Genomic DNA, 13263 nt, shown 5'->3' with positions numbered 1-13263 from the left:
GACGCCAGTCCATCGCAAGGCACCCCAAGCGGGACTCGAACCCCAGACCCACCGGAGAGCAGGACTGCGGCCCAACCCACTGCGCCACTGCACCCCCATGTTCTAACACCTGCTGTGGAAAATATGCATTTTTGCAGCAGGACATACACTAGAGAAGCACTTCTTGAAAATGACAACTGCAGCTTAAAAGGCAAGCTGCCCAGGTACAGGTTAAATCTATAGCTTCCTTGAAAACACAATAAGATATAAACAAGATAAAAAGATAATGAAACAGTTCAAAAAGACAGAGCTTTCCTACGCTTTCCTTTCCATGTATTGCACCAAAACAAGGGAAGACCACCAAGTCATGCACTGAAAAAAAAGTGACTGATAATCAATTAATGAAAATACACACACACACACACACTTTCTGAACCGCTTGTCCCATACAGGGTCACAGGGAACCGGAGCCTAACCCGGCAACTCAGGGCGTAAGGCTGGAGGGGGAGGGGACACACCCAGGATGGGACGCCAGTCCGTCGCAAGGCACCCCCAGCGGGACTTATACAAAGAACTTAAGAACTTATAGAGTAAAAAGGAACAAAAAGTAAAATCAAGTAAAGATAACATCACTTCACCAACCAACCAATTTCAAGAACGACATGTCCCAAGTGCTATTGCAGGGAGTCGGAGCCTATCCCGGAGACATTGGGCACAAGACTGAAGGAGTGGGGGGGGGGTCACACCCTGGATGGGATCCCAATCCATCGCAGGGCCACAACTAGTCACCCAGGCACACGGCTGGTCGAAGGTACTGGAGCACTTGCAGGGCAAGCACCTTGCTCAAGGGCCCTACAGCCGGAGGCGGCGACTGAACCGGCAACCTTAGAACCTAAAGGCAGCCGCTCCACATATCTTCACATACCACATTACAGAGCAATAACATTACTAACAACATTTTTAACCAAAGTTGCACCCCAAGATCTGTATTTATTACTTCCTAACAAAAGTAACATCCTCACATTTTCACAAAGTTATCATTTATCACAAGTACCATCTGAATGTGTACAAAGTGCTCATGTGGACCGTCATCAAGCATAGAGTCCTACTTGACAGGTCAAATGGAAAGTTTTTCAGGATGGAATGATGCCTGAAGAGGAGTCTTAATAACACAACTATAGCAAACAATAACACAGAAAGCAAAATATTGGTATAAATTACTATTGTTTGTAAATGTAAAAATATATTGTGTTTTTTCAGAGTGAGACACAATACAGTGCCCATCACAACAATGGTAAGTGTGCTTACAGGGAGGGAATCGGCACGGTCCAAATACACAAAGAGCACAGCTGCAGAGGGTACTGCCTTGTTCTCGTAGGAATGCTGACACTGGAACTTCAGGACCTGAATATCAAGCAAAATTTCATTAACTTCCAACACAATGCTGATTTAATTCAAATCAGTGGCATAACTGACTGTAAATATGGGCTGATGCAGTCAACTTGTGAAAAGGTCATGAGGAAGAATATGACATAATAAAGGCAAGCATTTTGGTTTAATGAGGTTTGACAAAATTGGCTAGGCTCACAGTTAGTCTAAACCCTCCTTTCAGAGAATATCATACAATTAAATGTTTAGATAGCTAATGTAGACATATCAGAGTAAGAGGCAGCACAAGGAGAACATGACATGTTTTGATCCTAGTCATGCTTGTAGGCTGCCTTTTAATCACTTAAAGGGCATGGTACACAAAAAGTGTAACTTATTAATGCTGTTAAAAGTGGCAGACATGGCCCTGAGAGAAGTTATGGAAGTTAAAAGGAAGCGCACAATAACTGAGCAGTCAGGGAACCCAAGAGTTGAACACTTGAACTGACCTCCTCCAGTTTGGCAGGGTCCTGCACTGTGGACACCCACTCGAGGAGCAGGTGAACACGGCCTGACTTCACGTCATTCAGAGTGTACCACTGTCATAGAGACAAGAGTGTTTATTACACATATTGCACCAAGACAAGGAAAAAATACATTTTACGCTGTAATCTCAGTCATGTTTCTAAATTTATACTAAGGAAGCCCTCACCTTATTAATGTACTGGGAGCTGATGATCTCACTCAGGCTGACTTGAAACCTGTATTATGATTAAAAAGTTAGCAAAATGTCTTAACTATTTGAACAGGAACATAATTTAATATGTATTTTAAGCAATATAAAAATACATTTATTTGTCTGTTGTTATAAAGAGGGATATGCGTTTATGTATTTTATTTAATGACAACTGCAGACCAACTCCTCACCTTACCAGCACAACTGGGACAGGTCAGTTCCTAACTCAATTTGTTCATAAATACAATGTTACTAACATTTATCTTCACTCAATTTTGAATATCTTCAAAATTTGTAACTGAAATGATTATAATACGAGAAGCCAGTGCGCATTACATGTAACAATGATACATATTATGTTACCTGTAATTGTACTTACACAGTTTCTACTAATTTCATGCCAATACTTCCGTTTGTATAGTATTATACACAATAAATTGAACCCAAGTTGACCTAACATTCTCTAAATGCTGTGACTCATTTAAATAAAATAATATTCAAGTTAATATTTTTCAAACACTGCAAATATTGTACTTAGACCATACGCATATGGAGTACTCCCATCAAAACAGTGAACCAGCCCAACATGCCAACACATTTGCCACTGTGACCCAACACTAACCTCCCCAGGAAGTCATCTGAATCCATGTCCTTATCATACAACTCAAACTGGACCTCCTGCCCTGGCTGATGGTTCAAAACCACCTGAGAAATGAGAAGATAAATGAGAGCATCCTCACATCATTTTACATTGAAAGACATGCATTTATAGCATTTACATCTAACATACTGTATTATGGCCCATAAAGTGATTCAATGTATGTTACCTCATACAGTTCATTCCAGATGGGATTGAGATTCTCCTTGATCACATGACTCTGGAACGTCACTGCACCAGTCTGTATCTTAACATAGGGGTCACTCTTCCCTTTCACCATGCCACCCATGAGGTTGTCCTTGGCAACAAGGTTCTGTGCCTTCACCAAATGAATCCGCAATACCCCCTACAAGTGGTACACCTTTACTGCAGTATTTACCTTCTGAAACAGTAGTAGCTTACACCATCTCATAAATAACTGTTAACATACGTATACTGTCTGCTCATCAATCTTTTAAAGGTCCACGCAAACTAGCATTTGTAAAGAATATCTGTTTCTCACCTCAGTAGCAAAGCTAGTGTCAGGTGAGGTCTGATGAGGTCTCGTTGCAGGTGAGACAGAAACCACATTCACTTGGTCAGAGGGTGCCTCAGCAGCTTTTGCCTTCTGGAATTTTCCAGGTGCAGGGGAGGGGGAAGGAGAGACTGAAACTTTGCCAGATTTCTGCTCCTCAGTTCTGAGTGACACAGAGAGACAACAGACATGAGTGTCACATTATGTAAATCAGCATCATTTCAATCTCAATCTAGGTGTCTTTCAAAGAACTTAGCATCTAACAGTCTATCAGGAAAGTACATGCAAATCCATACCTGTGCTTCCAGTTCTCACTTACCCATCTTTAACTTCTGCTTTGTGTTTCAGTTCCTGACTGGGCACATTGACTGTCTCTCTGGGTGAGGTGACAGTTTGCTCAACCTCTGTAGCTGGAGAGGCACTGTCGGGAGTAAAGAACCGACCTCTCTGATCCCCTTCCTTGTTAATCTTTGAATCCAAGATCTGTTGTAGAGCACAAATATTCAGTCTCATACAGCATCAAGTCATCAGTTCAGATGAATACAGATACTGGCAGAAAGTAGTCTGAAGAGCACTTTACTTGTATATTATGGACAGCAATACTATAGAGCATATAATATGTATGATCTACTTGGGGATGACATGTAACCTGTCCTACCAGTGAACTGTACACTGGAACTGTAAACATCACAGTGCTGTATTTCAACCTTACCTTGAGTTCAGCCCTCAGCAGAATTTGGCTTTCAGGAGGGACACCATCCAGACTCAGCCAGCGGTCCAGTACAAGATCTGGTTCTACAAGCAGTTCTCTGACAGGCAGAACCAAGGAGCCAGTGGGCTGGTCACCAGTGTGAAAGAGCTATAAGCAACAGTGAAAACAGGAGAGATACATAATATTACATAGGGTACACACACACACACGTTTTCTGAACCGCTTGTCCCATACGGGGTCGCGGGGAACTGGAGTCTACCCGGCAACACGGGGCGTAAGGCCGGAGGGGGAGGGGACACACCCAGGACGGGATGCCAGTCCGTCACAAGGCACCCCAAGCAGGACTCGAACCCCAGACCCACTGGAAAGCAGGGCCCGGTCCAACCCACTGTGCTACCACACCCCCTCTTACATAGGGTAAATTTACAAAATATGACATTTTACTTTGTTGTAATGAAGTTACTCGATCAGTGAGTTACAATTTATGTTAGTGGTAAAAGTAAGGTTTATACAAGGGAATCCCAGGTAAAATACCAGAGCAGACATTCTGAGCAAGCAAAATTAAACAAGTAATTGATTCAGCTTACTGACGTCCTTCTAATGATAATTAAAATTACAATAGTTATTCTAGATTGATGAATACCCACTGAGAAGACATTTAACCAGTATACAGTATGTTGTGAATAATGAAGGCTCATTAGACATAAGCGTAATTATCTGCTCCAAAATGTTGTAAAACAACATAGTGCTTAAAACAGTACAGATGGCTTTTCCAAGAATTCATGTCAAAATTAATATTTTCCACATTTAATTTTTCACACATTCCTTTTTCCTGTGATAGTATGTAACGCGTAACATCTAGTGAAAACAGCCTAAAATGTGCACAAATACTCTCTTTCACCTTCACTTTAAGAATGTCCTCTCTGGGGTTATGAACCAGAAAGTAGAAGGCCTCATCCCACTGCGGAGAAGTGGAGCGGTCACATACCTTGCAAGAGAACAAAACAGTTGAGGTACCTTCATTAGCAGTGCACCAAAATTAACACTTTATTTACACAAATAATTCAAGTTATACATAGATGACCAAGGAAGGTAAGACAGTTTTCTACGAAAAGAAAAAGCCATCACTGTGGTTACTCAAAGAAAGAAAGCCCAACTTACCTTAGTCTTATAAGAGGTTTCTCCAAGTTCAATGTCTGCCCTCACCTTTGGCTCCTTCCCACTCTTTTTGATCTGCATAGAATCAGGATGGTGATACAATCGATATCACAAAGAACAATGAGCCACATAATACATGTTCCATCAGAACAGTTTAAGTGTACTTACCGGCAGGGCATGGGCACGGTCCAAATACACAAAGAGCAGGGCTGCAGAGGGCACTACCTTATTCTGGTAGGAATGCTGGCACTGGAACTCCAGGACCTGAGTATCAAGCAAAATTACACAAATCTATTGCACAATGATGGTAATAATTAACATTAGTGACATGACTAGTAGTTAGTACAAAGTAAGAACTCACTGTAACACACACATTAAGCACTGATGATGTCACCTCGACTGGTGATGAAACGTTTGCAATCCAAATGTTAAGCTCGGCAAACACCTGAACAACTGAATCAACAACCTGAGCTACGAACACGTCTATCTTCTCTACCACTTCTAACTGACATATTTTTCAGTACACACACACACACATTTTCAGAACCGCTTGTCCCATACGGGGTCACAGGGAACCGGAGCCTACCCGGTAACACAGGGCGTAAGGCCGGAGGGGGAGGGGACACACCCAGGACGGGACGCCAGTCCATCACAAGGAACCCCAAGCGGGACTTGAACCCCAGACCCACCAGAGAGCAGGACTGCAGTCCAACCCACTGCACCACTGCACTCCCCTATTTTTCAGTAATTTATTGATTTTTCTTCACTTATCAATTTACAAAAATTTGTTAGAGGGAATGTGACTTATGCTTCCACCAAAAGCCATTAATTAACACACACACACACACACCTTCTGAACCGCTTGTCCCATACGGGGTCGCGGGGAACCGGAGCCTACCTGGCAACACAGGGCGTAAGGACGGAGGGGGAGGGGACACACCCAGGACGGGACGCCAGTCCGTCGCAAGGCACCCCAAGCGGGACTCAAACCCAAGACCCACCAGAGAGCAGGACCCGGTCCAACCCACTGTGCCACCGCGCCCCCCTTACATCCAAAAACAGGAGGCCCGAATTAACTTAACTTCCTTTCAATGTCCACAGCATGCATCTGCTGTTAAATAACAACATGATCAATGTTATACATTGATGGGATGAAATGGTCAACAATCCACTCATCCAGTTTCAATAACCACTTGTCCTGAGCAGGCTCACAGTGAGCTGGAGCCTATCCCAGAAGAACTGGCCACAAGGCTTAGGGGTGCACACTCTGAATGGGACACCAGTACACAGGCACTCACCCATTCACACAGTACAGGCAATTCAGTGTCACCAACCCACCTGAACTACATGCCTTTGGACTGTGAAAGGACAGAACCTACCCAAGAAACTGAAGTGTGTACTCATTATTACTGCTTTGATATATTTGATAAATCAAAAAGCAAAGTGTCAGATGAGACAAACATTGCAGATTTTCAAGGAATGAATCAGTCAGCACTGGATAGGAGAACATACTCATTTTTAATTATAATGCTGAATTGGCTTGTTAAAATGTAATAAAATCAAGCCTCCAGGGTGTACCCCTCTCTTCATGACCCATGTTTCCAGGATAGGCTTTGGACCACTGCGACCTTGCACTGAAGAGCGGTTGATCAAAGTGGAATAAATAAAAGTCTTGCAGTGAATTTTTAATGGTGTATGCTTTATCAATCAATACAATAGCATAAAAACATCATCTATCATAACTGTACTGTGTAAGTCTCCTCATCCCCCTAACCACGATCAATAACTGCTTGCATCACATACGGCATGATGGTCTACAGCTTATCCCAGAGACATAAGATGTGAGGCAACGTATGCCCTGAATGGTAGAGTTCATGTTAGGGTAATCACACGTACTCAATAATACAAACACATTTAAAGGGAAATATCCAGTCACCTGTTCACCTAAAACACATGTCTGGGCTGTGGAAGGAAGCTGCAGCACCCAGAGAAAACCCAGACAAAAAATGAAGAGGAAAAGGGGATTAAACAAAAGGTGGGCACACAAGTGTCTCACGCGCAAGCAATTTTTAACACATGTATCAAAAGCCTGGATTTAAAGGTGTCCAGGTAAGATCTGTTGTTCTGTGTTTGGTTTGGAATTAGAACTTCTTTCTTTATAAAAGGTAAGGCAGGAATTTTATTTTCCCATTTAAACTAATGCTAGTTAAGAGTTGATTTTAAGACTTCACCTTATGTGTGGACTTTTGGGAGTGAATTACACTCATTCTGCAAGAGAAACCTGTACTGTAATTTTCAAAAACTGGTGGATATATCCCTCAGGGAAAGAATGAGCACAAAACTAAGCAGTAGGAGAATTTACATTTATTTATTTAGCAGACGCTTTTCTCCAAAGTGACTTCCAATGGATACTATGCAGTGTTATCAGCCCACACACCTTATTCACGGAGGTGACTTACACTGCTAGATACACTTACAATGGGTTACTCATCCATACATCAGTGATACACACTCTCTCTGTGTCACTCACACACCATGGGGGAAGCCCACCCAGACATGGGGAGAACATGCAAACTCCACACAGACTGAGCGGGGATCGCAATGCACGTCCTCTTGCACCACCCAGTTGCTGTGAAACAGCAGTGCTACTCGCTGTGCCACTGTGCCAGGGTGGTGTAACAGAGAACAACAGATGAACTGACCTCTTCCAGTTTGACAGGGTCCTGCACTGTGGACACCCACTCGAGCAGCAGGTGAACACGGCCTGACTTCACATCATTTAGAGTGTACCACTGTCAAAGAGACCCCAAGAAACAGGCTTATTAAATGTACAGCAAGGAAACAAGACCAATTTAATTACTCTCTTAATCAAACTAAAGAAGACCTCACCTTATTTATGTACTGGGAGCTGATGATATCACTCAGACTGACTTTAAACCTGTCAAAAGTAAAATTCAAGAAAATACTGCACGGCTGGACAAAACAATTAAAATCCACATTAAAAATGGTTCAAACTTTGAAATAACTATGTTACAATTAAAAAGGCAGCTATAGAAGTGAATCTTATTAAATTAAGTAGCTATTACCAATACTGTCTGACAGCACACTCATGCAAATACTAAGCAATTCCAATCGATAAGCAGAGTGTGGAGTAATTTCTACAGCCTATCTTCAAGAAGGCTCCAATATCCCACCACATGCAGTTCAGATCTTACATGACACTATTCCAAGAACTGCAAAAATTTAATGTCATTTTGATGAACAAGATATCTCTACTCATTAGTTACATGAAACATTTATTTTTCGTGTTTGTTATTTTTCCCCACCCCTTGTAGGTGATGGTAATTAATGATTATTCTAAATCTTCGTGCAATACTCAGATACACATCTTAAAAACCTATTAAATTAAGGAACAATCAAATGTAAAAATCATTCTTATATTTTTATGCTTTATTACATACAGAGTTAATCCTCATCAGTAACACAGAGACCGATCCAACATGTCTGTCATGGACACCCAGAACTCACCTCCCTAGGAAGTCATCTGAATGCATGTCCTTATCATACAGCTCAAACTGGACCTCCTGTTCTGGCAGCTGGGACAGAACAACCTGGGAAAACATAGAGGAGTCATCATATTCAAATCAATTTAGACATTAGATGGAATTAAGAGTACTGTGAGCTTAGTAAGAAAATAAGTTTAACCTAAAGTTTTTAAAATCTTCATTACCAAACTGAACACCTGTTACTGTACTCAAGCAAAATATTTGTTACCTCAAAAAGTTCATTCCAGGTGGGATTGAGATTCTCCTTGATAACATGACTTTGCAATTTCACAGAACCAATCTGTATCTTGACGTAAGGGTCACTCTTCCCTTTTACCATGCCACCCGCAAGGTTGTCCTTAGCAACGAGGTTTTGTGCCTCCACCAGGTAAATCCGCAAAAGTCCCTATGAGATGTAAACCATGTGAATAAGGCACATTCAAGGGCACCACACATTTAGAAACAAATACAGGCATCCCACAATTTACAAACTGTCTTTGTTCAAAATTTCAGTATAATGGCTTTTGACACTATAAAAAATTTTTATCAGAAGCATGTTCAAAAAATGTGAAAGTCACAGGTTGAGTGAATACAGCAGAAGTGCAGTAATTTACTGTAGTTAGCACTAGTGTACCATCAGCTGCTTCCAGTTACTGTTATCTGTCTTGTGTTTGCTTTTTGTTGTGCAAGAATGACTGCCAAGGATCCTCCCTCCCCCACCCACAACTCACAATGAACTATTCTTCTCTTCACTCAGTGAGTACAGTAGCAGTCCATTACAGTAAATTACCTTGTTTATTTTAAATTATTGTTTGCACTTATTTTTTTTTTTAGAAATGTCAATAGTTCATGTTCCTTGCTGTATACTAGATTTCAGGAAAACACACAGTTTCTGATTCATGTGTCTGGAAATAGAACTTATGTATTGTTTTCTGAGATGCATGTTGCTTTGACAAAAAAACCTGCTAAATTAATAAATGTAAATGTAAGTGTTTTACATATGCTGACATCATGGGCTGATAAGTTAAATTGGAGTTTTACAGTGCTTTAGTGGTATCTGGGGAAAATGACTTGGGTTCTTTTATGTCTCACCTCTTTTGCAAAATTGGGATTAGGGGTTGTTTGAAGGGGTTTCTTTTCAGCCCTGTCCTCCTTAGATGCGACAGCAGAAGCAATTCCCTTCTTATATTCCCCTGCTCCTGACAAGGAGGGGTCTGTTACCTGAGCAAGGCTCTGTTCCTTTCTCCTAGGTACACAAAGAGAACAAACATGGGGTCAATGTCTGTGTGCAGCGTCCTTCTAAACACTCTGGCCATAAGCTTCCTTAAACACTCGCCACATAATGGAGTATTTGAGAGTGCATATGTACATACATACCTGCACACATAAACTTGTCTAAGGACCCAAATGTCACTCACCCCTGATCGGCTGTGCCGCTGTATTGCAGCTCTTGAGTTGTGGTCTCTGTTTTTGGAGTGACATTGTCAGTCTTACCCCTCCCACCAGGGGCAGGACTGTCAGGAGCACTGCCTGAATCTCCTTCTCCTCCAGTACACTTTATGGTACTTGAACAAAGAATCTAAATGATGAAAAAAGATTCAAGTAGACTCTCAAGAAAAATCTGTGTAGGGTTCATTAGACACTGCCAAATTCCACAAAGTTCTGAGAAAATATTTACAAGAAATGTAAACAACATCAAATACTCACTGCTCTGAAAGAGAGTATTACATTCAATCTGACATAATTAACACATCAGATGCAACTATATAATTACAAACTAGGCAAATATCAAAGAACAAACAATATTTTCTAAGGGTTAAACATATCACTGCAGTATAGCCAGCCTTTCTAAAAGGAGAATATTCACGGCTCTTAAAACTAATTAAACCTGGTCACTTCATTTTTACTACATATGAAAACAAGACATTGCTGGATCCTTAGGAACATAAGCAAAAGAACATATTTATGTATCTTATAACATGTTAGAAAATAATTAGAAACAAGTATTACTTTTGCATTTTGATGCATTACTATTTTCTGGTCACTAAAACAACAAATATGCGTTTTTTTCTTAATTTATGTAAATACTATTGATAATAGTCACAATTATTGTCATGAAAGTCATAAGCACACAGGTTCATTTTCAGGCCATTTTAATGAAATTGTACCCCATGACTTTGAGAAATGCAGGGATAGAAATATGTGAGATCAAACGTTTACCTTGAGTTCAGCCCGCAGGAGAATCTGACTTTCAACAGAAGCTCCATCAATACTCAACCACTGGTCAAGTACCAAGCCTGGTTCTGAAAGCAATTCTCTAACCCGGAAAAACAGTGAACCTAGAGACTGAGTCCAATTATGAGAGAGCTGTAAAGAAAGAAAAGATAATCAGCACATAAATTTGCCAAACAGTCAATCAGAAACTACAAACCAGTGTCATATTTCTGCAGTTCATCAATCCATGTGTGCTACAAAGCATGATTACTGAACGTGGAGGGCGCTGTGGTTAAAGACCTGGATTGAAAAGTAATGTGTGCAGGTCCGAGGGGCCCTTAATTAATTTACCTCACTTAAGATCAGTCTCTTTAGTGAAAATATCCAACTTTTAAAGATGCTTTTAAAAAAGTGCTAAGCAGATAAAATATAAATTGAAATGTCACTGGAAGCTGAGTGTGCAAAGTCCTGATCAACACTACTCAGTTTAATTAGAAAAGCTTCTGATTTAAAGAGAAAAAAGCAAAAAGTTGTTTAATCATCACTGTGAAGAATTCACATTAAACATGACTTCAGTGAAACAAATTACTAACCCCGCCTGGAAAAAAAAAAAAACATCCAACATATGGACATTGATGAATTTTTCCTGAAGAAGTCAACAAACTTTAGAAAAGGAACTTCAAATTATGAGGATGTCCCCAGAAGGCCTATTTTCATGGCTTACTATCATTTCTCTCTGGGAATTTTTTCCTCAGTACAGCCTTGTGAGGCAAGAGGAACATGTACAGACACATACAGACACTGATTACGTTCTTATACCTTCACTACCAGGATATCTTCTTTCGGATTATGAACCGGGAAGTAAAAGGCTTCGTTCCACTGGGGAGAAGTGGAACGATCACACACCTTTAAAAAGTAGAGAATGAAATGAAAAGAGAAACATTACATGGCTAATCTACTATCATTGTCTTTTAAATAAGCTGTTTGGCTTCAAAAGGTGAATAAAGACCAGTTCTTAAAATTTTTCCTGTTGAACTTAGCTAACAGTATTCACCACCATGAATTATTACTACTACAGCTATTAGAACAAGAGTCGGGCGTCACTGAATTATGAACTGTTGGTTCCATGCTGTTGTACTGCAGAACGGTAGTTTACAGCACAACAGTTCCACTGTAAAAGCACAGTGAAGGTCAGTAAACGGTTAGGATTATACTAGCATGCCCTACCTTGGTCTTGTATGTGCTGCCTCTGAGTATGAGTTCTGCCCCAGCCATAGGTTCCTTTCCACTCTTCTTCAGCTGAGCACACATTACAAAACAAGAAGGGGCATGTGTTACATCAGCTGACTCTGACACAGAAACTCTACATCAGGCTAACAGCAAAATGTGGGCTAAAAAACAGTATGTAATCAAGTAATGTAGTGAAGATGACATTTAGCTTATGTGAAAATGAGGTTAAGATGCATGTTGGCACAACAGGAAGCTGATGAATGAACCACAGAGTTGGTGGGAAATGGATTTTTTATTACCTTTAATACCATTATGTCAGCTATTTTTGTTTCTTTGTAATTGGAAATCTGCAACTAATCACATTAGTACCTTTCCTATTAACAAGATTAGTTTCTGTCCCTGATGAGATTTAAGAGTTTGAATGAAAAAAAGATGGAAGAAAACTTTTGGGCACCTCCCCAAAAATAAGACCAAAAAACAAGTTATACATAAATATTCTGTGACATGTCAGAACTTGTATTCCAGAGTCACACACAGCTGCCTGAAACTACCTGTTGACAAACAAAAAAAAAATCTATCCTTGAAGTTTCACAAATCTATAGATATTACTGATGTCGGAAATGAGTAAATTACAAAGCTTAGATCTATTTGTCACGGTATCTATATTAAACATCCCTTTATAAGGAAACAGTGTTTTCACAACACAAAAACCTTTTCAGGGCCCCAGAGAAGCTGGAGCAGAACAGGCAGGATCTCTGGGAAAGTGTACTTACGGGCAGGGCGTGGGCACGCTCCAAATACACAAACAGTACGGCAGCAGAGGGCACTGCCTTATTCTTATACATATGCTGAGACTGGAACTGCAAGACCTGAATAACACACAAAATGAAAGTCACATCAAGGAGAATTTTTGCACTGCAACAACTGATGAATTTGTACCAATCCAGACACTGAGTTGGAACTGTGGATAGAACAGATTAGACCAACCTGCCCCAGTACGGAGGGGTCCTGCACCGTGGGAACCCACTCCATCACCACATGAACACTTCCCGACTTAACTTCATTCAAAGTGTACCACTGTGATGGGAAGACATGGAGAAAAACATGTAACAGATCAAATCATGGTCACAAGTAGTACACAAAGCTCAC

The 13263-nt window shown here is 40.7% G+C and overlaps 1 protein-coding gene across 2 annotated transcripts in view; it reads right to left on the bottom strand.

Annotated features, from left to right (window-relative positions):
- LOC108918295 (uncharacterized) overlaps positions 1-13263 on the bottom strand; it is a 34532-nt gene that overhangs the window by 9350 nt on the left and 11919 nt on the right. For both annotated transcript variants that reach the window (XM_018725415.2, XM_029247732.1), the window contains 22 exons: positions 13102-13191; positions 12888-12983; positions 12112-12183; positions 11704-11790; positions 10891-11037; positions 10089-10249; positions 9763-9916; positions 8900-9076; positions 8654-8736; positions 8015-8063; positions 7828-7917; positions 5294-5389; positions 5129-5200; positions 4869-4955; positions 3968-4114; positions 3575-3738; positions 3244-3418; positions 2911-3087; positions 2706-2788; positions 2060-2108; positions 1857-1946; positions 1288-1383 (listed from right to left, as the gene is read on the bottom strand). In XM_018725415.2, the coding sequence (XP_018580931.2) occupies positions 1288-1383; positions 1857-1946; positions 2060-2108; positions 2706-2788; positions 2911-3087; positions 3244-3418; positions 3575-3738; positions 3968-4114; positions 4869-4955; positions 5129-5200; positions 5294-5389; positions 7828-7917; positions 8015-8063; positions 8654-8736; positions 8900-9076; positions 9763-9916; positions 10089-10249; positions 10891-11037; positions 11704-11790; positions 12112-12183; positions 12888-12983; positions 13102-13191 (2442 nt within the window). The remainder of the gene's footprint in view (positions 1-1287; positions 1384-1856; positions 1947-2059; positions 2109-2705; positions 2789-2910; positions 3088-3243; positions 3419-3574; positions 3739-3967; positions 4115-4868; positions 4956-5128; positions 5201-5293; positions 5390-7827; positions 7918-8014; positions 8064-8653; positions 8737-8899; positions 9077-9762; positions 9917-10088; positions 10250-10890; positions 11038-11703; positions 11791-12111; positions 12184-12887; positions 12984-13101; positions 13192-13263) is intronic.

Source organism: Scleropages formosus, chromosome 22, assembly GCF_900964775.1.
Source record: "Scleropages formosus chromosome 22, fSclFor1.1, whole genome shotgun sequence".
In the NCBI taxonomy this organism is placed as follows: Eukaryota; Metazoa; Chordata; class Actinopteri; order Osteoglossiformes; family Osteoglossidae; genus Scleropages; species Scleropages formosus.
Note: the sequence above shows the minus strand (reverse complement) of the source record. Positions and strands in the feature narration are given on the sequence as shown.